The 25432-nt window shown below is 43.3% G+C and overlaps 1 protein-coding gene across 2 annotated transcripts in view; it reads left to right on the forward strand.

The window, feature by feature from the left end:
* ghitm (growth hormone inducible transmembrane protein) overlaps positions 1-17883 on the forward strand; it is a 29369-nt gene extending 11486 nt beyond the window's left edge. For both annotated transcript variants that reach the window (XM_052041433.1, XM_052041431.1), the window contains exons 3-9: positions 3410-3512; positions 4674-4785; positions 8345-8486; positions 13472-13580; positions 14913-15101; positions 15198-15369; positions 17463-17883. In XM_052041433.1, coding sequence (XP_051897393.1) covers positions 3410-3512; positions 4674-4785; positions 8345-8486; positions 13472-13580; positions 14913-15101; positions 15198-15369; positions 17463-17550 — 915 coding nt within the window. In that variant the 3' untranslated portion in view covers positions 17551-17883. The remainder of the gene's footprint in view (positions 1-3409; positions 3513-4673; positions 4786-8344; positions 8487-13471; positions 13581-14912; positions 15102-15197; positions 15370-17462) is intronic.
* The last annotated feature ends 7549 nt before the right edge of the window (positions 17884-25432 follow it).

Consider the following 25432-nt stretch of genomic DNA (forward strand, 5'->3'; position numbering starts at 1 on the left):
CAGATGCTGCGTGACCTGCTGTATGTTGCTCCAGATTCTAGCATTTGCAGTCCCTTGTGCCTCTAAACTTTAGTTTCTGCAGGAGCTGAACACAGTGTCTTTGGTCTTGACCAGAAGATAGTTTGGGAGCCATTCATAACCTGAACTTGAACGTACAATATGCAGGCACGGTAGTACAGCACCAGCAACCGGGGTTCAGTTCTGGCTGCTGTCTAAGTTTGTGCATTCTCCCTGTGTCTGCATGGGTTTCCTCCGGGTGCTCTGGTTTCCTCCCACATTCCAAAGACATACAGGTTAGAAACTTGTGGGCATGCTATGCTGGCGCCGGAAGCGCGGCGACACTTGCAGGTTGCCCCCAGAACACTCTACGCAAAAAAAGATGCATTTCACTGTGTTTTGATGTACATGTGACTAATAAAGATATCTTGCAATTGGATAGTCCGTAGCAGTTGTAGAGTGAGGAGACTGTATATTGACAGTGATTTTTTTTTAAAAATACATCATGCAATTGAAAGGCAACCTTGTGTGGGATAGAAGTGACCAAGGATAGTTATTGTAAGTGATAAGAAAGTAGAATGTGGCTCTTGGAATTTCAAATACAGTATTTCTCCATTTACAAAAGGGTTGCATTGCTGGGAGATGTTAAGTGAAAATTTGTTTGAAAGGTGTTTCCCATTAGTTTCAATGTAAAAATCTGATTGCATTCCAGCACTCAGGAATTCTGGTCAATGCTTAAAAATATCAACACAAGTATCTGAAATGATAACATTTTATTAACGATTAAATCTTAAATGAAGGTAATGGAAGCATACATAACATACCTTTTCAGGGTCATCATTTGATCATGAGGATAGAGTGGATGTGGAAAAGCTGTTCCCTTATGTGAGAGAATCTGAAACTAGGGGTCACTATCTTAAAATAAGGGCTCGGCCATTTAAGACTGGGAAGGCAATTTTTTTTTGAGGATCACAAGTCTTTGGAACTGTTCCTCAGAACAATGCTCTTTGAGTCAAATTTGAGGGTGAAAGGTTACAGTGAGGGGCCGAGTGGTCTACTCATTTGTATCTTCATATACAGGTGTTTGCAATGTCTTTACATGTTGAGCTGACAGTGGGGAGGTGAGAGGCAGAGATGTTAATAGTTGGTTGTGGTCACTCTGAGTTTGGAATTTGTGATATGGCAGTTTTTTGACCTGTTACTGTTCTTGGGTAGCTGATGAATGAGGCTTAAAAGGTGTTGATGGAACAGATAGCTCCCTTTATCCTCTAAAACTCCTTGTAGCAAAGCACAACATTTTTCATCATGTGGTCATATCTAATGTTGTGCTACATTTTGGAATTGTCTTCTTTAAAGATAGCAATCAAATTTTTGATGTAGAAGAAAACCTCTGAAAGCATTTCACAGTGATCTCTTTTGATGATGGTGCCATGTTGGTGGCTTCTTCCACTTGTGATCACTGCTCAAATTCTGAAAGATCCTTTTGTAAGCTCTTTGCCATGAGATTCCAATAACATTTCCACATCATCCTGGTCTACTTCAAACCAAATTAATGGTCTCAAATAACTTCGGCAAACATTACAATGAATACTGCACCATGGTACAGGTATTCTTTGATTTACAAATGTTTGATATATTTTCACTATAATGCTATTCAGGTGCATGTCTGCAATCTACAAAATATCTTTCACTATTGCAAAAAGCACACCAATCTCCACCTGTAATGCTTTTCATGCTTCCTCCAGGATCATTTTGCCTTTTGTCAAGGTTACAGAGCTATGCTTATTATTGGGATTCATCACAATTTATTCTGTGCATTCTTAAAGATGTCTTCAAACCTTCCCACCGCGCCCCCCCCCCCCCCCCAGCAGTTATGGGAATTGCACCTCAGATAAGAAATGCTAAGCTATAAGCATTAATGTCAAGCTGGATATAATTAATAGAAGTGAAAAAGCTGGGTGTTAAATGGGCATAAACCCTTTGTTAAGACTTGCTGTGCTGGCGGGGCAAACCATTCTTAACAGACAAAATAAAAACTAGCGCCCAATTTGTTAACTGTGGAAGTGCACCACCATGCCTTTTCAGATTTTTCAGGTTCATAAACCCATGGGAGTTGTGCCCACACTCTGGCCCTAATTTCCTCCATACACCATTCAGTGTTGCATGGGTTACATCATCCTGGGAAGCACTGATGTAATGTTTGGCTACCTTGATATGGTACCTCTTCCAGATTTCTTGAATGCTGGTTTGTCATTGCCACTTGACTGTGAAATGACATGCGTCATTATGTGCTTCAGGGAATAGCAGTAGCACACAGATCCATGTGTTGTAATAGGGAGTGGTGTTCAAGGACAAAAATGCAAGCCATATGTTATCAGGCATGCCTTCAATGACAACTCAATATTCAGGGCATTGTTGTCGAGGTTACTTCTTGCTCAATGAAGGAGGAGAGAAACCTCATGGTATGATCTTGGAAGAGAAATGCTGCCATCTAGGCTTTTCTGTTAATTTGCCACACCATAGCCCTGAGTAATCTTTTAGAACCTTTGGATTCTCTGAGTAGTGCATTAAGAGAAGCTTAGGCTTACAGTTCTTCCTCCTCCTGCTATTATAACAGCTGTCCTTTGTAACATTTTGGGCACTGATTTTTATATTGTGTTGTTAAGGATGGTTTTGCGCTATAAATGCTTCAAGGTTGAATGAAGGGCTGGTGTCCATCCAATGCTTGCCTTTTTAACTTCTATTAATTACATCCACCCTGGTACTAATGCTTAAAGTCTGCCATGATTTCGTAGATGAGGTGCCATTCTTCGAAATGCTGGGGTGTTTTGAAGCCATCTTGAAGGATGTACAGAATAAACTACAGAATTCTAATAACAAGCATAGCTCTGTGACCTTGATAAAGACAAAATGGTCTGGCAGGAAGTGTGAAATCATTTCTGGTGGAGAATGGTGTACTTTTATAGCAAAAAAAAAGTCATAGGTTGAAGATATATGTATCCTAATGGCACTATAGAGAAAATTTGTAAATCAAGTGTTTGTAAATGAAGTAATACCTGTACCACAGTGCAGTGTTCATTGTAAAGTTTTCCGGCAGGTCATTGTCAATGTTTATTTGAACAGGAAGTTGCATGGAACTGCTCATTTACTCCTCTTCCAGTAATGATTGAACTAAGGCAAATAATACAGTTAACTAGAGTAATTTGCTGAATGGAAGCACACATATGGTACTGGTTATACACTGCATTTTTGCCAGTTCTAACTGCTAATAATTACAAAACCAACAGAAAAGGCAGCTTAAAATATTGGTATACATAATGTGTTCAGAAGAAGTGTCTGTTTCCACATTCTCTTTGTGTGTGTGTTCTTTCCTCAATGTATTCTTCTGATCCTGAATGATCATCTTTTCCAGAATTATGCCACCAAGTCACGTGTTGCTGTGCGCCGAGCAAAAACAATGCGAGAGAAGATGAAGGAAGCAATTTTCAGCCCATCACTGGAGACTGCAGCCAAATGTAAGGTCAAGATTCAATGGAACCACCTCGTTTTAAACAAAACATTCATGGCCTTATAAGTGAGGGAGTTTTGTTGTTTACAGTGATTACTATATTGTGTAATAAGTGGATCCACCAGCTTGACATTCCAGTGCTGATTTATATAAGCCATGCCCACAGGAAGAAATGGGGTACTTTTTGTACAGTCACTATTATGTGTGTGGTGTCACATCATACTGGTGCCAAAGCAATTTAAGCATTTTCTGACTCCTGGTCATCTCTCCTAAGCTGTTCACTCTCCTTTTCCATGATCTCTTCTGTCTTTCAGTCCTCTGTTTGTTACAGTACCTTTCTTCAGAACCTGTGACTTTCATTCCTCTTGAGGGTGGATGTAGACACAGTCCGTCTTGATCTTCATGAAACTAGGATTCACTTAAACTATTTTTCTTCAATGCAAGTTCACTAAATAACTGCCACCACTTATAGTTAGATCTGCCTTTACATCTTGTTATTTTAAAAGGAGTTCTCACAGCACCCCTATGCTGCCTATGTTTAGATTAGTTTCCATTGTATCAAAATTCCCCCCTCCAACTCGACTGAAACTTGCTCAGTTCTTTCTACATTCAAAGGCTGTGAAACAGTCCCTTCTTCCTCTTCTCTCCCCCCCCACCCCGCAAGTAATCCTGCACAGATATAAGAACCAAGTTCATCTACAGAAAACTGATTCTCCAGTCTCTATCTGCTTTAATTTTTCTGTGTCTTAAGTTGTGAATTCAGTTCTGCATAATCCTTTCTTGTTTACCACCACACACCACTCTTGACGAACTGCAGCTTGAGCATTTAATTCTTTATCTATGCTTCTCAACTCTTACAATAAAAAAAATGTGTTAATATGGAGAAAAGCCACTTTAGGCACAGCATGGTTATATTCAGAATCAAATTTTGACTGCTATAGAAGCATTTTCAGATTAGAAGGAACGCAAAACTTTCTGTATACCACTCCCTTAATTTGCTTTAACTTGCCATTTGGTAACACTTCAGTAAGTTTTCCCATTAAATAAGTATTATGGACTGTGGATTAGATAGCCAAGTTAACAATCTAAATTGCCTCAAATCTATATTTTGAAAGTCTCTCAGCTGTCTTCACAACATGCTCTGAAAGCTGAATTGTTTGTATTTCAGTTGATAACACTGGAAGATTGTTCATAGCTGGAGGAGCAGCTGTTGGTCTTGGGGCACTTTGTTACTATGGACTGGGAATGTCCAATGAGATTGGAGCCATTGAGAAAGCTGTGTAAGTATATAGCTTTCAGCAAGTAGCCATGTGAAGTAACAGCACAACTAATTTGTCAGAAACTTAATTTCAACTTTTCAATATTGCTTATTTTAAACAATTAAATGCTTTATCTGAGTGTGCTCTTCAGGCTCAGTGTTCTGCACCATTTGGTCAGAAATTTGTGCTCTCCCAAAAACTGTTTCCACCCACCACCCCTCCTGACTCAAATGAATGCTAATTTAATATTCAGATATTCTTGTTGAATTTTTGGTTATTTGATCACTGGATGGGAGAGGAGAAGCCACATTATAGTTGGGACAACTCTTGTGTACCTGTTTTGGCCTGGCAGTAGTAGTCACTGAATGGTGATCAGTGGGAATCCTAGCTTCCACAGTCCAGCCCTCCTCCACTTAATCCAGGGACTGACTGGATCCATCCACTGCCAAACCAGCTGTGATTTGCATGCAGGTCAGACTTAGTACTTTCTAGACCATATGGTTGCAGTGCATACAGGACATTTGTTTAGAGACTCACCCTTTGGATTCCATGTAACTTTTTTAAATCGTCCTACTATTAATGCACCAATTTAACTATTAGTGTACATGGCAGTTTTTGTCAATTCAAGATGCAAATGAGATTGTGTAATTGACTGAAGTGTTTAATTAGAACTTCAGGTTATAATGTCACAAATTCTAAAATGGGCTGAGATTTGGAGAGGGCAAAAAGATGGTTGGTTTTAACTGAAGCAACACAAAGCTGGAGGAATTCAATCGGTCAAGCAGCATCTATGGAGGGAAATGGACAGTCAACATTTTGGGTCGAGACTCTTCATCTGGACTGTTAGTTTTAACTACTTTGTACAATACTGTGTATTGGAGTTAATTGGAAAAGGTCTGTAGCAACAAATTCAAGAGAACTAGGGAGGGATCTGGATGAAGGAACTGATGAAATTTGCAGACAGTACAAAGATGGGTGGAGGGACAGGTAGTGCTGCAGAGATGAGTGCAGAAGAACTTGGACAGGTTAGGAGAGTGGGCAAAGAAGTGGCAGATGGAATATAGCATAGGGAAGTGTGGGGTTATGCACTTTGGTAGGAAGAATAAAGGTATAGACTCGAGACTCCAAATGGGGAGAGAATTCAGAAATTGGAGGTGCAAAGGGACTTGGAAGTCCTAGTACAGATTCCCTTAAGGTTAACTTGCAGGTTGAGTTGGTAGTAAGGAAGGCAAATGCAATGTTAGCATTCATTTCAAGAGGACTAGAATGTAAAAGCAAGGACGCACTGCTGAGGCTTTATAAGGTGTTGGTCAGACCACATTTGCACTACTGTGAGCAATTTTGGGCCCCGAAGGATGTGCTGGCCCTGGAGAGGGTCCAGAGGAGGTTCACAAGAATGATCCTGGGAATGAAAGGCTTAACGTTTAATGAGCATTTGATGGCTCTGGGCCTGTACTCACTGGAGTTCAGAAGGATGAGGGGTGGAGATCTCATTGGAACCCACTGAATACTGAAAGGCCTTGGTAGATTGGACGTGGAGAGGATGTTTCCATTAGTAGGAGAGTCTAGGATCCAAGGGCACAGTCTCAAAATAAAAGGATGCCCCTTAAGAGCTGAGATGAGAAAGTTCTTCAGTCAGACGGTGGTGAATCTGTGGAATATGTTGCCACACAGGGCTGTGGAGGCCAAGTCATTGGGTGTATATAAGGCAGAGTTCTTGATTGTAGGTTCTTGATTGATAAGGGGTTAAGGGTTATGAGGAGAATGGGGTGGAGGGAAAGAAAAATCAGCCATGATTAAATGGCAGAGCCAAATTCGGCTCCTATATCTTATGGTCTTGAGTCTGGAATGAATTCTCTGGTGGAAAATTAATATAATCTGTAGCTCCATGTAGTATTTTCCTGGGATGGGACAAATGGATCAAAAGTGTCTTCCAGTCACATTTATTACTATAAAGCTATTGTCAAATCTGGATGACTAAAGAACACTGGGGCTTTACACCAAATCAGCAGGATAACTATGAGCAGCACATTGGTGTAGGTAATAGAGCTGCTACCTCACAGCTCCAAAAACCCAAGTTTAATCCTGATCTCCAGTGCAGTATGTGTGAAGTTTACATGTTCTCGACTGCACTGTGAACTGGTATAGACTTGATGGGTAGAATGGCCTCATGAAAAAGCACCAATATTACTACTTAATGCTACATTTACATGTCGTGAATCATGAGACAATCTCTCTGAAGATAGGAAAATTTTCATTTCAAATCATTTAGCAGTTCATTATGGGCTGAAAAACATAAGGAGAACTTGTCGCAAGATAACTTTTTGAAAAACAAAATTGCTGTTTCTTGTTTTCCCATCTCATTATCTCTGGTTGTTTCCTAAGGTTACTTGTTAGGTTCCCTTGTCTGATAACTGGTTTTGAGGGCGGATAAGTTTAGCTATTGACTCGGGTGTTGGAAAGAATGCTGAGTGGTGCAGGTTAATTTATCTGAGAAAATACAGTGGTGATCTTGTATCTGCAGAAACATGCTAGAACAACTTCACTGCAACAACTGTAGGGATCTTGCCCTCCTAAGACATCTGATTCACTGGACCAAAAATGAGGGTAGTGAACCATAGAACCATAGAACAATACAGCACAATACAAGCCCTTCGGCCCACCATGTTGTGCCGACCTTTAAACCTCGCCTAACCCCTTCCTCCCACATATCCCTCCTATTTTAAATTCCTCCATATGCTTATCTAGCAATCTCTTGAATTTGACCAATGTACCTGCCTCCACCACCACCCTAGGCAGCACATTCCATGCCCCAACCACTCTCTAGGTAAAAAAAAAACCTCCCTCTGATATCTCCCTTGAACTTCCCACCCATTACTTTAAAGCCATGCCCTCTTGTATTGAGCATTGGTGCCCTGGGAAAGAGGTGCTGGCTGTCCACTCTATCTATTCCTCTTAATATTTTGTACACCTCTATCATGTCTCCTCTCATCCTCCTCCTTTCCAAAGAGTAAAGCCCTTGCTCCCTTAGTCTCTCCTCATAATGCATACTCTCTAAACCAGGCAGCATCCTGGTAAATCTCCTCTGCACCCTCTCCAACACTTCCACATCCTTCCTAAATGTCTTAATGACACAATCTTTGCACCATTCTGCTGTTTTGTGCTCTCTGTTGTACTTGTTACCCTGTTTACTCTGTGAGCTTCATGCAAGTGAGGATTTTCATTGCACCCTGGTGTATGTGACAGTCGACTAATCTAAATCTGAATGTGATGCCTTCCACAGTCAAACAGCTGGTCAACAGTTGGGGCCATGAGGACTTGTGGATGACTGAGAGGATTGGTGCTAGCTGGGTGGTGAACTAAACTGGGCCCCAGTGGCCCCCCCCCCCCCCCCCCCCCCCCCCCAAGCTTTCTGACGTCCCTCAGTACAGCACTGTCAGATGAGGAGGATCTGAGGAGCAGTTTTAAACAAATACATTCTGTTCTCTTGTTGGCCTTGGGTGGAAACATGGAGTGGGTAAACAACTTTATCTAGAATCCAGTCTGCTTAAAAAGCTACTAAACCTGATCTGTCTTGCAGCATCTGGCCACAGTATGTGAAGGAGAGGATTCATTCCACGTACATGTACTTTTCAGGAAGTGTGGGGTTAACAGCACTCTCAGCTGTGGCAATCAGCAGATCACCAGCAATCATGAATCTGATGATGAGGAATTCATTTCTGGTAAGTTGCTGATAATAATTAGTTTCTATTTGTTAATAAAAGGTTGCAAAAAAAACCCTTCATTGCGCTGGTGTTTGCTGTGCAGAATCCTTTGAAAATAATTCTCAGGGTAACAGAAATTACTCAATCTCCCCTTAAAGGTTGTCATATTCTATGTTTTTCAATATATTTTCTGCTTTTTATTGATTCCTCGTTAACATGTCAGTTTGAGAGTGACTTGATGTCAGTTTGAGAGTGACTTGATGTCAGTTTGAGAGTGACTTGATGTCAGTTTGAGAGTGACTTGATGTCAGTTTGAGAGTGACTTGATGTCAGTTTGAGAGTGACTTGATGTCAGTTTGAGAGTGACTTGATGTCAGTTTGAGAGTGACTTGATGTCAGTTTGAGAGTGACTTGATGTCAGTTTGAGAGTGACTTGATGTCAGTTTGAGAGTGACTTGATGTCAGTTTGAGAGTGACTTGATGTCAGTTTGAGAGTGACTTGATGTCAGTTTGAGAGTGACTTGATGTCAGTTTGAGAGTGACTTGATGTCAGTTTGAGAGTGACTTGATGTCAGTTTGAGAGTGACTTGATGTCAGTTTGAGAGTGACTTGATGTCAGTTTGAGAGTGACTTGATGTCAGTTTGAGAGTGACTTGATGTCAGTTTGAGAGTGACTTGATGTCAGTTTGAGAGTGACTTGATGTCAGTTTGAGAGTGACTTGATGTCAGTTTGAGAGTGACTTGATGTCAGTTTGAGAGTGACTTGATGTCAGTTTGAGAGTGACTTGATGTCAGTTTGAGAGTGACTTGATGTCAGTTTGAGAGTGACTTGATGTCAGTTTGAGAGTGACTTGATGTCAGTTTGAGAGTGACTTGATGTCAGTTTGAGAGTGACTTGATGTCAGTTTGAGAGTGACTTGATGTCAGTTTGAGAGTGACTTGATGTCAGTTTGAGAGTGACTTGATGTCAGTTTGAGAGTGACTTGATGTCAGTTTGAGAGTGACTTGATGTCAGTTTGAGAGTGACTTGATGTCAGTTTTGGCCACAGCCCTTTAATAACAAGATGAAATGTTGTTGCCAGTAACAACAGGCTTACGCATTCAATATCTGAGGATGTGTTTGAATATGACAATAGTCGTGTCCAGTAGGAAGAACATGGTCTTAGGAGGCCTGAACATTTATTGTGGGCACCTTGGCATCGGGTTAAGTGTGGGGAGGGGATTAAAAACCTCTGTGTGCTACCACTTGTTGTACTCCCCTAGTTAATGAATCATTGCTCCTCTGTGTTGTACACCTTTTGCCAGAAGAACTGTGGCCAGCTAGAGCACATTGAAGACTCCCTTCATTGTGTGGTGTGGCTCTACCACCACACAATGTGCAATCCTCTACCTGTGAACTGAGAGCTGGTCCTATAGAAAGTGTCTGGAGAATTAATAATGGAAGGAGATAGGAAATGAAGCAAAAAAGGTATTTTAGATCAGTCATCACCATAAAGAACACATAAGAAATAGGAGCAGGAGGAGGCCATCTGGACTGTTAAGCCTGCCCTGCCATTCAATAAGATCATGGCTGATCTGGCTGTGGACTCAGATCCACCTACCTGCCTTTTCCCCATAACCCTTAATTCCCCTACCATGCAAAATTCTATCTGTGTCTTAAATATATTTAATGAGGGAGCCTCTACTACTTCTCTGGGCAGAGAATTCCACAGATTCACTACTCTCTGGGAAAAGCAGTTTCTCCTCATCTCCATCCTAAATCTATTCCCTTGAATCTTGAGGCTATGTCCCCTAGTTCTGGTCTCACCTACCAGTGGAAACAGCCTTCCTGTCTCTATTATATCTATTCCTTTCATAATTTTATTTGTTTCTATAAGATCCCATCTCATTCTTCCGAATTCCAATGAGTATAGTCCCAAGCAACTCACTCTCCTCATAGGCTAACCCCCTCATTTCCAGAACCAACCTGGTGAACCTCCTCTGTACCACCTCCAAAGCCAGTACATCTTTCCTCAAGTAAGGAGACCAGCACTGCACATAGTACTCCATGTTCAGCCTCACCAGTACCCTGTGCAGTTGCAGCATAACCTCCCTGCTCTTAAATTCAATCCCTCTGGCAATGAAGGTCAACATTCCATTTGCCTTCTTAATAAACTGTTGCATCTGCAAACTAACCTTTTGTGATTCATGCACAAGCACTCCCAAGTCCCTCTGCACAACAGCACGCTGTAATTTTTCACCAATTAAATAATCTGATCTGTTCTTCCTTCCAAAGTGGATGACCTCTTATTTACCAACATTGTACTTCATCTGCCAAACCCTTGCCCACTCACTTAATCTACATCCCTCTACAGACTCTCTGCATCCACTCCACAATTTGCTTTTCCACTCAATTTAGTGTCATTAGCAAACCTGGATACGCAACACTTGGTCCCCTCTTTCAAATAGTTAATGTATATCGTGAACAGTTGAGGGCCCAGCACCGACCCCTGCAGCACCCTGCTCACCACTGATTGCCCACCAGAGGAACACGCATTTATCCCAACTTTGCCTTCTATTGGTTAACCAATCCTCTATCCATGCTAATACCTTACACCCAACTCCATGCATCTTTATCTTACAGATTGATACAGAAATTTGATCATACTATGATCACTCTTTCCAAGAGGATCCCTAACTACAAGATTGTTAATTTTACCTGTCTCATTGCACAGGACCAGATCTAAGATAGCATTTTCCCCTGTAGGTTCACTAACGTGCTGTTCAAGAAAGCTATCACACATTCATTCTATGAAGTCCTCCTCAAAATTGCCTCAATCTACTTGATTCACCCAATCTATGTGCAAGTTGAAGTCCCCCATGACAACTGCTGTTCCATTCTTACATGCATCAAATATCTTGTTTTATTGCCTGTGCCACTAATGTTATTATTCAGTGGCCCATAGACAACTCCCACCAGTGATTTTTTTTTTGCCCCCTTTTACTATTGCTAATCTCTACCCAGATGGACTCAACATTCTGCTCCTTGGATCTTGTATCGTCTCTCACTATCACCCTGATCTCAACCTCAATTAAGAGTGCAACCTTACCTTCCTGCCTATCCTTCCGTATTACCTGATACCCTTGGATATTTAATTCCCAATCATCTCCACCCTGCAACCACATTTCTGTAATAGGCGCTAAATCATAACCCATTATAGTGATTTGTGCCACAAGTTCACTGACCTTGTATCGAATACCACGGGCATTCAGATAAAGTGCCCTTACACTCATTGTCCTTTTAGAATCTAGTAACCTTTGTCCTTTGCGTTCTACTTTTCTCTTTTCTAACTTTTGCTCTGGTCTCGGCCTTGTTTCCCTCTCTGCATGGATTCCCATCCCACTGTCATATAAATTTAAACCCCCCCCCAAACAGGTGTAGACCATCTGGGGACCCACCTCCCCAGAACTGGTTCCAGTACCCCAGAAATCCTAAAACTCTCCCTACTCCACCACTGCTCAAGCCACATTCATCCTGACTATGCTGCTATTCCTACTCTGACTAGCATGTGGCACAGGTAGTAATCCTGAGATTATTACCTTTTGAGGTCCTACTTTTTAATCTATCTCCTAGCTCCCTAAATTCAGCCTGTAGGACCTCATCTTTCATTTTTCCTATATCGTTGGTACCTACATGCACCACGACAACTGGCTGTTCACCTTCCCCTTCCAGAATGCTCTGAGACATCTCTGACCCTTGCAATTGGGAGGCAACACACCAACTGGGAGTCCACAGAAGCTCCTGTCTATTCCACTATCTTCCACTGATGAGCCATCTCCCCCAACAGTATTCAAAGCAATATATGTTTTGGAAGGAGATGACCACAGGGGACTCCTGCACTACCTTCCTGCTACTGCTCTGCCCGTTGGTCACCCATTCCCTATCCTTCCCTAGGCCTTTAAAATGCAGTGTGACCAACTCACTAAACATGCTATCCACAACATTCTCAGTATCACAGATGTTCCGAAGTGAAGCCATGCACAGCTCCAGTGCCATCATACAGTCTGTCAGGAGCTGCAGCTGAACACACTTCCTGCACAGTCATCAGGGACTCGCATCGCGCAGGAGGAGCATGACACAGGTGTGAGCTCAACTGCCATGACTAAAAAGCTTTGAGGTGAAAATAAAGAGACAGAAATAAAGAATGAGAACCTACCTTCACCTTACCCTAGTGTTGCTCGCTCTCCTTACTGAAGCCTGGTATTTACCAAATCCCACACTGAGACAACCAGTAGCACTATGACTAGACAGCGTGTTCTCCAAAATGGCTGCTCTGTTTGACCTTAACTTTTTATTAGCTGCTGATAATTAGCTCATCACCTATTAGCTGACTTGCATCTTAGATTCCTGCCAGTGAAACTCTCAAACAAGCAAGGAGACTCGCTTCTTTTCAATTCTCCCACTCTTGCTCCAAGTTACCAACTCCTCAGCCTCCACCTCTTCTCGCCAAAACCTCAGCTCCCCACTCTAAAACTGGCACAGTCTCACAATGGCTGCTCTGCTTGATCCTTACTACTTTTTATTGGCTGCTATTAACTAGCCAATGGGCCAATCAACTATTAACTACTTGCAAATGTGCCTCTTTTAGACTCCTACAAGGTGCAACTCCCAAGCACGAGCACAGAGACTCACCTCTTTTCAAATCTCCTGCTCCAAATCTCAGACGCGTAACATCCCAGCTGTAAATCATGAAATGGGAGAGAGGAATTCAGGAACATTACAATCAGCAGGGAAGGGGTACTGAGCAAGCTGTGGGCTGACGGGTCTTCAGTTCCTGATGGCCTTCATCCTAGGTTTTAAAACAAATGACTGGTGAAACAGTCAACAGGTGGCATCTGTGGAGAAAGTTAATATTTCAGAATCAGAGTGCCTCTTTCCTGGGTTGGTTAGTGTGCAGCATTCTGCAGGTTTATGAATGGTATTATCTCCCTGATACCCATTTCCTTTCTCTCATTGTTAACAGGCAATAGCAGCAACCTTTGCAGCAATGATCGGAGCAGGAATGTTGGTGAGATCGCTACCTTATGAGAAAGGACTGAATGCTAAGCACCTGGCCTGGATGTTACATGCAGGTGAGAAATGTTAAGACTTTGGTTTAAAGTAAACTAGCCAGCAGCAGGTAATTTTAGCACATGAATTTCATAAAACTATTATAGGCTCATGCTACCCCATCCACCACCCTAAACATTCATTTCCTCCGCCAGTGGTACACAGCAGCTACAATATGTACCATCAGTAAAATGCACTGAAGTTATTTACCCATGCTACACTGACAGCTCCTCCCAAAGCTGCAAACTCTACTACCGATATGGGTAGCAGGCTCATAGAAGTATCACCACTTACAGATTCTCCAAATCAAATGCAACCTCATTGAAAATCAGAAGAAATGCAGATACTGTAAATACTCAGCAGGTCAGGCTGCATCTGTGGGAAGAGAAATAGTCGATGTTTGGGTCATGAACCCTTCAGCAGAACTGGGAAGGAGACAAAAGCTCTTGTTAAGCTGCAGGCAGCGTGGGGAGGGGTATGTCTCTGATAGGGTAAAACCAGGGTTTCCACAGGGATAAGATGATCAATGAGTGAATAGGAGCAGTTGGAGAATGCAAACGTAGACAAAAGGATGTAGATGCTGTGAAATGCAGGGCAGAAAAGCATAGCCAGCACGTTAGTCTGGGTGTGTCCTCTACTCCCAGAGGGGGACAGAAGGGGGTTTAAAGAAACAAACGAACTGATTCAGTATCACAGCTGAACAACTGATACAGATAGAAATCAAGTTATCTAGCTTTGTAGAATTCAATTTTAAGTTCAATTCTGCAGCTTGATTTCTGCCTGTATCAGCTGTTTGGCTGTGATGTTGTTTTCCTCTGGAGTTGGGGACATGCCTTCTGGGCATATCTTTCTGACCTTCCGGGCATATCTTTCTGCTTTACATTTTGCAACTCCATCATTCTTTGGTCCGTGCCCGTTTGTCTTTGCCTGCTCTCTAACTGCTCCTATTCACTCGTTGACTTTGTCTACAACTTATCCCCATGGTCACCCTGGTTTTATCCTATCAGAGACACCCCCATCCTCCCTGCAGCTTTACAAGCTTTCGTCTCCTTCCCAGTTCTGACAAAGTATCTGTGACCCGGAAGTTGACTGTTTCCCTAACCACAGATACAGCCTGATTATTGCCTGTCCTCAGGGTCCAAGCCCTGGAATGATCTACCCACTATCACCTTCAAAAGAACTGTTGGAGATAAACAATAAATGCTGGCCTTGAGCAACACCAAATATAAAATAAAAACAATTAAACGATGAGTTTTTGTTTGAATGTTCTGCAATCCGAAGTTTATTTTAAAAGAAATCTGTATGTGTTCTTTGGAAATGGGATATATCATGTTTCTTTTTTTTATTTTGATTAGGAGTGATGGGAGCTGTAGTTGCTCCTGTGACCTTACTTGGTGGGCCTCTTCTGATCAGAGCAGCCTGGTACACAGCAGGTATTGTGGGAGGCCTCTCCACTGTTGCTATGTGTGCCCCTAGTGAGAAGTTCCTGAACATGGGTGGACCATTGGCTGTTGGGCTGGGGTTGGTTTTTGCTTCCTCCATAGGTAAGTGACTTGGGTAAGATTGCTGCAACTTTTTTTTTTATAAGGTTTTAATGCATTTATGGCTCAATTCTCACTTGTACCTTCATACACTCTTAGGCTCCATGTTCCTACCGCCCACCTCTGTATTGGGTGCTGGTATGTATTCTGTGGCTGTCTATGGAGGTCTAGTGCTCTTTGGAATGTTCCTGCTGTATGATACCCAGACAGTGATCAGACGGGCTGAGACCTACCCGGTTTATGGCGTTCAGAAATTTGATCCCATCAATGCGTAAGTATGAAATTTCTTTACATTCAAGAAATAAAAGAACCTGTTTTTTTGCATTTTCACGGTACCCCAAAGTTCTTCATAGCTCATGAAGGCCTGTCAGAGTGAAGTTGTTGTATGAAACTGAAGGCCATCTGCCTTCAGAATAGTTGTTCTGTTGGCTAGACTCATCTTCCATCCTCCATAAACCTGGGATCGTCCACAACTATATCCTAATTTCCACCTCTGTTTACTTCCCTTCATTGATTTGTAGTCCACAAACCCTTCAGTTTTCCATTTGTCATTCCCCAGATTCGAATCCAACAACTCGCCAAGACTTCTGCATTTCTTCAAATCTGCCTTTATTCACTGGTATCTGTGCCACACTGGTTTAGCCATATTTCCTGAAGCCTTTCTGCCCCTCTGTTAAACCCTCCTGGGACTGTTTTAAGTACTTTTGGTCGTTTTCATTTTTGGCTAATTTCTTACCTGTGACTTGCTCTGCAGCGTCTTATAACGTTAAGAACATTATATAGGGTTTGTATGATCACCTCAGTTCAGTTTAATCTCTAGACCATGAATGTGCCCACACAGGATTGATGAAGACCACAGCACTTGGCACTCAGTGGTTAGAATGATTTTGAAAAATTCTTTTCCACAGTGCAGGTGTTACAACTAGATGACAGTCCTGTCTTTTAGATCCTTTGACTTTGTCTTAGAATGTTTCCAACTGTAGGTGATCAGCACCTGGGAACAGCATGGTTTTTTCAACAGTGGTTGTGGTGGGGTGGTGTAATGGGTATCATCACCTAATGATTTTTCACAGTCTGAGCTTTCATAGACACATCTTTCACTGACTATTTTGGCCTAATTATATCACCAACCAGTTGATAACTCCCAACAGGCTGAGGTCAAGCAGTGTGACCCGCATTCATTACTTGATCATTTACCATATCTCAGCCTCAGCCAATGCCACACTAGGAACCTCAGCTTATTGTTGCCAGCAGGATTTCTCATCTTTGAAATTCTGGCTCATCAAAGGTTCCTCTTCACTCCCCCTCCCCCCCGGGTTATCAAAGGTGATCTGTGGGCATTTGCTCTATCCCTTCCACCAATTCTCTATTGCCACCATTTTCTGTGGAACCTGTGTTCACAGGTAAAGTTAATTGGCTGTTTCTTCTAGATATGTCAAACTTCCAAGCACTTCTGAATGAAAATCAAAAAGCTGCAGATGCTGGAAATGCACAGCAGGTCAGGCAGCATCTGTGGAAACAACTCCTCAGTTCAGAGAACATTCATCAGAACTAGGAAAATAAAAAACAAGTTGGTTTTAAATTGCAGAGAGGATGAGGTCAGGGTTGCCATTGGAATAAGTTGAGAAGGGAAAGGAACTTGCCGAGGGTGAACAAGGCAAAAGGGACAAGGAAATCCTGCCGAAGAGCAGAGGAGAACTTAGAGGGTTGGCCATCCCAGGGAGAGAATTTGACAGTAAATGAAAATGCAGATGTTGGAAGTCTGGAATAAAAATGATGCTTGAAATACTGAGTCAGGCAGCATCTGTGGAAAGAGAGACAGTTAATAGAGGTGAAACAAGTTAATGTTGAGTTGCAGAGAGGGAGATGAAGTGAATATCTCTCAGGTGAGACCAGGGTTGCCATGGGGATAAGTAAGGTGGTTTTCTTCCTGGTTCTCTTTGGAAGGATGTTCCGTCCAGACCTATATTGGACAATCAATTGGCTAGGAAGGCAGCAACTATTCAGATCTGATTCCATTCCTAAAGTAGGACTATTGTTAATGCAGCTGTAGGCTAACACTGGCCTTGTTTCTAACTGCATGGTTGCTAAATGGATGCACCCTTTGATACATCTGAGATGCTCTTTGAGTGTGGGAAGATTGCTGATCACTGTTTCCAAGTGGCCTGCTTAACATGCAAGTCAAACATTATTGATATAACAGAGTTCTTGTCTAGTAATCTTGCACATCGTGCCTCCAGTCATGGCATTGGCAGTGCTATTAGGGCACTCTGACTGACTTGGCCAATGGATAGGGCTATGCTGACATCCTGATTGAAATCTGTATTTGGTCTGTTGGTGTTAACATTTTATTCTTTCTTGCAGATGTATGGGGATTTACATGGACACATTAAACATCTTCATTCGAGTAGCGACTATACTGTCAAGTAGTGGTACAAGCAGAAGGAAGTGATGGTGATGACCGAAATCGGACAACTTCCTGGGAAATGTACCAATTGTGTCATCATCACTGAACCACACCTAATCAAAGGAGTTGAGCTTTTAAACCCTCTGCTGAGACATCTAATGCTTATGGGACATTAGGTTGACTTAGAGCAGCTTTGCATCTCCTTTTTCCTCAGCAAATAAAATTGAAATTATAATGGGAATATGTGGTCTCTGTTGTAAAAGTAAATTACCTTGTGCAATAGTATCATAATATTTGTGTATTTTGCTGCAAATTAAAAATGTTCAAAGAATCTGATTCCATTTTAATAAAGTCTTCTGAGATTTAATTGTTACATCATTTCACCAGTTTGAGTGCAGATGTTTGAATAATGAATGTCACTCCCTGAGTTGAAAGTGACCTTTAATGTGCTCCTCGTTTGACATTCCACATTTGGCCATTTGTTTGGTAGGTGCCATTCAAGTTTGCAATATATCCTTTGCACCAGCATGTAGTATGGGTTCTATGTAAGGTGGTTTGGTTTTTGAGAAATATACAGTAATTCAAATTTTAAATAATTTACATGGGTAACTTTTGGACAAATACCTCCTGGGTCATTTTTTTGCTGTGATGTGCAGATGAATGTTATTTATTAATCTTGGGTTCTATTTAACCACAAAGAATGTCTGCTCTTTCAGAAACAGGTTGGGAATCCTTGAAATGGGATAGAATACTCTCTGTCTAAATCACTTTACCTTCTCCTAAACTAGTGTTCCTTGGATCAATGAACACAGCAGTTGCAATAAAGTCACTGGTTCAGGCAGAGTGGAACATGGTTTGTAGGTAGGCCTTGTGTGCATGTGTGAAGATTGCTCATTCTGCACTGTATCAATGCAATACCAGTTGTCCTGCCTTTGTCTCCTCAGAAGTGAATGTTGGGTTCTAATCCTTGTCTAAAGCTGATTTAATTTTCTATAAGTTACATTAAATGATAATTGCAATGTGAGGTTGAGTACTAATCAGTTACCATAACTAGCAGGAACCATAGAACAATACAGGCCTTTTGGCCCATCATGTCATGCTGACATTTAAACCATGCCCTAAGACTATCTAACCCCTTCCTCCCACACATCCCCTATTTTAAATTCCTCCATCTGCTTATCTAACAATCTCTTGAACTTGACCAACGTATCATCTTCCACCACCACCACCCCAGGCAGCGCATTCCATGCACCAACCACTCTGGGTGAAAAACCTCCCTCTGATAACTCCCTTGAACTTCCCACCCATTACTTTAAAGCCATGCCCTCTTGTATTGAGCATTGGTGCACTGGGAAGAGGCGCTGGCTGTCCACTCTATCTATTCCTCTTAATATTTTGTATATACCTCTATCATGTTTCCCCTCATCCTACTCCTCTCCAAAGAGTAAAGCCCCAGCTCACTTAGTCTCTCCTCATAATCCATACTCTCCAAACCAGGCAGCATCCTGGTAAATCTCTGCACCCTTTCCAATGCTTCCACATCCTTCCTATAATGAGGCGACCAGAACTGAACACAGTACTCCCAAGTGTGGTCTAACCAGAGTTTTGTAGAGCTGCATCATTACCTCACGGCTCTTAAAACTTAATCCCACGATTTATGAAAGCTAACATCCCATAAGCTTTCTTAACTACCCTATCCACCTGTGAGGCAACTTTCAGTGATCTGTGGATATGAACCCCAGGTCCCTCTGCTGCTCCATACTACCCAGAATCCTGCCATTAACCTTGTACTCTGCCTTGGAATTTGTCCTTCCAAAGTGTACCGCCTCACACTTCTCCAGATTGGACTCCATCTGCCACTTCTCAGCCCAGCTCTGCAACCTATCAATATCCCCCTGTAAGCTTTGACAGCCCTCCACACTATCTACAACACCACCAACCTTTGTGTCATCTGCATCCTTGCTAACCCACCCTTCTACACCCTCATCCAAGTCATTAATAAATGTCACGAAAAGTAGAGGTCTCAGAACCGGTCCTTGTGGAAGACCACTAGTCACAGCCCTCCAATCTGAATGCATTCCCTCCACCACAACCCTGTGGGCTAACCAGTGGGCTAATCTATGTGGAGCCAGGACATATGAGCAAGATTCTGAATGAATACTTCTCACTGATATTCACTAGGGAAAAGGATGTGGAGGCTGATCAAATTAAGGGTTATATGGATATTTTGAAATTATATTGGAAAGGAGGAAGTGCTAGAAATATTGGAGCACGTTAGGGTAGATACATCCCAAGGCTTGATGGGATCTATCCTGGATACTAATGAAAGCAAGAAAGATTTTCCTGTATCTTTGTTACCTGTGGGTGAGTTACCAGAAGATTGCAGTAAAGTTAATGTCCCCTTTTTCAGAAAGGGATGCTGGGATAAGCCTGGAAACTACCAACATGAGCCTTGCATGAGTGGTAGGGAAGTTGTTGGAGATTCTGAGGGACAGGACTTGTGTTCACCTGGAAAGGCAGGGATTGATTAGGAGTCAGTGACGTTTTGTGCAGGGAAATCTCAAATCAGATTTTTTGAGGAGGTTAGTGAGAAATTGATGAAGGCAGAGGCATAGTTTAGATGGACTTCAGTAAGACTTTAGACAAGGTCCTGCATTGTAGGGTGGTCTTGAAGGTTAAAACACAAGGGATCTGAGGTGTATTGGTAAACTGGATCCAAAATGGGCTTGGTGATAGGAGGCAGAGGATAGTGGTGGATGTTTCACTGACTGGAAATCTAACAAGTGATGTACTGCTGGGACCTCTACAGGTGGTATTACAATTTTTTTAAAATTTTATTTACAGCGTGATAACAGGCCCTTCTGCCCAATGAGTCCGCGCCGCCCATTTTAAACCCAAATTAACCTACCCGTTACATCTTTGCAATGTGGGAAGAAACCGGATCACCCGGAGGAAACCCACGCAGACACGGGGAGAACGTACAAATTCCTTACAGACAGCGACGGGAATCGAACCCCGATCGCCGGCACTGTAATAGCGTCGCGCTAACCTCTACGTTACCGTGCCACCCAGTAGTATGAATGGTGAGTTTGCAAACAGTGAAACAGGGTGAAAATTGGCGGAATCAGAGATAGTGAAGAACATTGTTCAAGAATAGAGTGGGAAATAGAAATAGGGGATAAATTTAGGGAGATCTGAGGGTGGGTTTTTCACACAGAGGGTGGTGGATATCTGGAACAAGCTGCCAGAGGATGCGGGTGGAGGCAGACACCATTACAACACTTAAGAGGTGTTTGGATAGGAAAGGGATACAGGCCTAATACTGGCAAATGGGATTAGCACAGGTAGGCATCACAGCTGGCATGGAGAAAGTGGGCGAAGGGCCCCTTCTGTGCTGTACGGTTCTGATTCTAACCTCTCTCAGAACAGCTGAGAGTGAGGGAAGTTTACCAGAATGTCTTCCAATTGCTTTCCAGTTATGAGAAACCTTGGTGTATTAGTGGTGTGGATTGGGATCATCGGAGGCTCAAATAATTGAACGGCAGCAACTTAGAAACATAGAAAACACACAGCACAATTCAGGCCCTTTGGCCCACAAAGCTGTGCCAGACATGTCCCTACCTTAGAAACCCTCTTACCCATAGCCCTCTATTTTTCTAAGCTCCATGTACCTATCCAAAAGCCTCTTAAAAGACCCTATCGTATCCGCCTCCACCACCGTTTCCGGCAGCCCGTCTCCACTCCCTCACCGCTCTGAGTAAAAAACTTACCCCTGACATCTCCTCTGTACCTACTCCCCAGCACCTTAAACCTGTGTCCTTCTTGTCGGCAACCATTTCGTTCCTGGGAAAAAGCCCCTGACTATCCACACGATCAATGCCTCTCATCATCTTATACACCTCTATCAGGTCCCCCCTCATCCTCCTGTCGCTCCAAAGAGAAAAGGCCGAGTTCACTCAACCTGGTTTCATAAGGCATGCTCCAGCATCCCAGGCAGCATCCTTGTAAATCTCCTCTGCACCCTCTCTATGGCTTCTTGGATGCTTCACGCATTGCATCATAATCAGCATTTTAACTTTATAACCCGTCTGAAATCAACAAAAGATGTTCCTTAACCCAAGCATTTTAAATTTTTAACATGGAAGGAGCTTAGTTCAGGTGCGTTTGTTAATCCTAGATGGTGCAGTGAGATAATGCATTGTATCATCCAGGCAGCAGCACAAGACACCATGGAGTAAATCTTGCAGGCACCTCCCTTGTTCACCTCCTTGCCCTTGTTTCACTCCCCACCTCAGGAACCCTGGGGTCTGCCTTGCTGGCCTGCACTATCCTGGGTTCCAGCGATGTGGTCTATGGGGCAAGAGGACCCCCAATAGTTCACTGAAGAAGCCCTGGCAAAGCTCAGCTCTGCCTGTCAAAATTGAAAATGTTTTAAATGTTTCAGAATAAAGTAAATTTAAATATTACTAAAAATTGTAAAAAAATAATAGACCTGGCACAGAATCCTGAAGCCAGTTTGCCAGGTTGAGAGGAACTGCAGCAGCATAGTGCCCTGACAGGTAGGGTGGCTGCTACTACCCACGAGTCCAGGATAGATGAAGGGATGAGACAGGGGAAAGGAGGAAAAAGTGACACATCCAGTAGATCCGCTGCCTCACAGCTCCAGCAACGCTGGTTCGATCCTGACCTCCTGTGCTGTCTGTGTGGAATTTGCAAGTTGACGGGATGTAGGTTTCCTCCAGGCGCTCCAGTTTCCTCCCACATCCAAAGATGTGGGTTGATATGTTAACTGACACTGTAAATTGCCCCTGGTGCGTAGGTGAATGGCGGAATCTGGGGGAAGTTGATGGGAATGCAAAGAGAATAAAAAATGGGGACTAGTGTCGAATTATTGTAGATGGGTGGTGGATGGCCAGCATTTTTTCGGTGGGCCGAAGGGCCTGTCTCTCTCCTGCACCTCGATGTCTCCATGACTCTATAAGTGTTTGACCACGTGTGCATGTAATTCCCAAATTCCCATTTAAGTAAATAAATGCCAGCAGATTTATTTGGGACCTCTGACATTTTCCGGCAAATCCCAGACCATTACGTTTGAAGTGGTCCTCTCTGGAATAATTTCGACAGTCAAGTGCTGACAGCTGAAGGTTGTGAATTCAAGGCAACATTTCTCTTGAATGGCTGAGTTCTGCATTTACTGTAATTCTTTGGGCAGTAATTTTGATGACACTGGCAAGTTTGCAAAGGTACCCCCCGTAAGTCTTCTAACTTTGCTGGATCTTCCTGCATTGTTTCAAACTAAGCGTTAACCTTGGGCATCTCTTGCTTGTGGTTGGTTCCAGTGGCCTGGAGATGGCGCTCTGTCACCAGGGATGGGACGTCACAGGGATAAGACGTCAAATAAACTCAACGGTTCTCATCCTGAGATGAATTACAAGCCACCACAAATTGGCAGCATCTGCCTGACAGCTCCAGCAGCCTGGTTTCAATCTTGACCTCCAGTGTTGTCCGCGCAGTTTGCACGTTCTCCCTGCAACCCACAGGTTTCTCCCGGGTGTTCCAGTTTCCTCTCACATTCCAAAGACACGCAGGTTGGTAGGTTAATTGCTGCTGCAAGTTTTTCCTTGTGTGTAGATCAATGGTTGACAGGAATACCGAGAGAATTTAAAAAATTGGAATTAGTGTGAGTGGGTGGTTGATGATTGGTGTGGACTCGTTGGGCCAAAAGTGCTGCAAGATTGCTGGAAGATTTGTACCAGTCAACCTTCATTCTCAAACATCCAACCCCTGCTTAAGATCAGAGAAACAAAGGACTGCAGATGCTGGAATTTAGATGAGAAACATTATGATGCTGGACGAACTCTTTCCTAGCCTACCTCTTTTTTTTAACCCCCCCCCCCCTTCTGTTTTCTCTCCTTACCTTGGACCCATCCCCCCGTGGATCTGCTCTCCCCTCCTCCCCAGCATCTGCCTATGACTATCTCTTACCCACATCTACCTATCACCACCCTGTGCCCACCCGCCTCCCCTCTTTTGTCCACCTATCACAGCTCTGCTTTTTCCCTCCTATATACTGGGCTTCCCCTTTTCCTATCTTAAGTCCTGAAGAAGGGTCCTGACCTGAAACGTTGACCAGCCTGCCTTTCTCCACAGATGCTGCCTGGCCTGCTGAGTTCATAGAAACATAGAAACATAGAAAACCTACAGCGCAATTTAGGCCCTTCGGCCCCACAAAGCTGTGCCGAACATGTCCCTACCTTAGACATTACTAGGCTTACCCATAGCCCTCTATTTTTCTAAGCTCCATGTACCTATCCAAAAGTCTCTTAAAAGACCCTATCGTATCCGCCTCCACCACCGTTTGCCAGCTAGGCCCCATTCCACGCCCTCACCACTCTCTGAGTAAAAACCCCTGACATCTCCTCTGTACCTACTCCCCAGCACCTTAAACCTGTGTCCTTTTGTGGCCACCAAAAAGCCTCTGACTATCTACCTGATCAATGCCTTCTCATCACCTTATACACCTCTTGTCAGGTCCCCCGTCATCCTCCGTCACTCCAAGTTTCTCCAGCATCATTGTGTTTTTCACCATGCTTAAGATTGCTGTATTTCTGCAATAATTTGCCATTACACTTATTTCTATCCATGGTTTATCACTTTCTTTCAGTCTAATTCATCCTGATTTCTCCTCGATTATCGCTGTGCTTCTCCCTCAGTCCTTAACGTTCCTTCCTGCATTTCTGGGAGCTGACAAAGTGAAGGTCACGTCCCTCATGCCTCGAGATGGAAGGTAAGCACACACTGAACCTGGGAGCAGCTCTCCAGTCATTGGAGGAGCACCGGAATGATGACTCTCCCTGTGGCAGAGAACAGGACGGCCCTCTGTCGTTAATGCAGTTGGATTTGTCTTTTGGTTGAAGGTAGTCACAATTATGGTATCTCGAGATTCCCGGTGGTGTCCTCTCCTCCCAGATGTTGGGAGCTGAAGTTACAGACCTGTGACCCGACTTGCTCACTGCCAAGTTTAGAACTTCTTCCAGCAGAGTTATTTTCTGCTCCCAAAGCCTTGGTGTTTCTCAGTTGACATATGACCTTTTCACTTGTCATTCTGGTTGAGGTGAGGCCGAACTAGATCATTTGTAGTGAGAGGGCTCAGCTGAGAGAGAAGTTCCATCTTCTGTCCCCTACCAGCAGCTGCTAGCTGCCTCTGTTCTTGATAAAGCTGCTCCATTCCTGACTCTCAGTAAGGTGGGCTATTTGGGCTGTAGATTCTCCTGATAGCACCAAAGAACACACATATGTTATGATAGTCAGTGAGTTGCTGGGCCTCCTGTGCTCTTTCCACCCCACATCTTCTGAGATCATGACTTTTATTTCAGACCATTGCCTTGCAGTGACTGTTGAGTTGTTTCCTTTCCCTTGAAGCATGGTGGAATTTTCGTCAGAAGAACTCCTTGCAATGACGTTAATAAGACCATAAGACCATTAAGATATAGGAGCAGAACTAGGCCATTCAGCTGACTGTTTCCAAACCATTCTCCTGCCTTCTCCCCATAACCTGAACCCCTTTAGCATTCAAGAACCTATCAATCTCTGCCTTAAATACACCCAATACTCCCACACACTCCCACACACTCCCACACACACTCACACACACACACACACACACACACACACTCACACACACACACACACTCCCACACACACACTCACACACACACCACTCACACACACTCCCACACACTCCCACACACACACACACCTCCCACACACACACACTCCCACACACACACACACACACACTCCCACACACACACACACACTCCCACACTCCCACACACTCCCACACACTCCCACACACACACACTCCCACACACACACACACCCACACTCCCACACACTCCCACACACTCCCACACACACACACTCA

The sequence above is a fragment of the Pristis pectinata genome, chromosome 30 (assembly GCF_009764475.1).
Source record: "Pristis pectinata isolate sPriPec2 chromosome 30, sPriPec2.1.pri, whole genome shotgun sequence".
NCBI classification, from domain to species: domain Eukaryota; kingdom Metazoa; phylum Chordata; class Chondrichthyes; order Rhinopristiformes; family Pristidae; genus Pristis; species Pristis pectinata.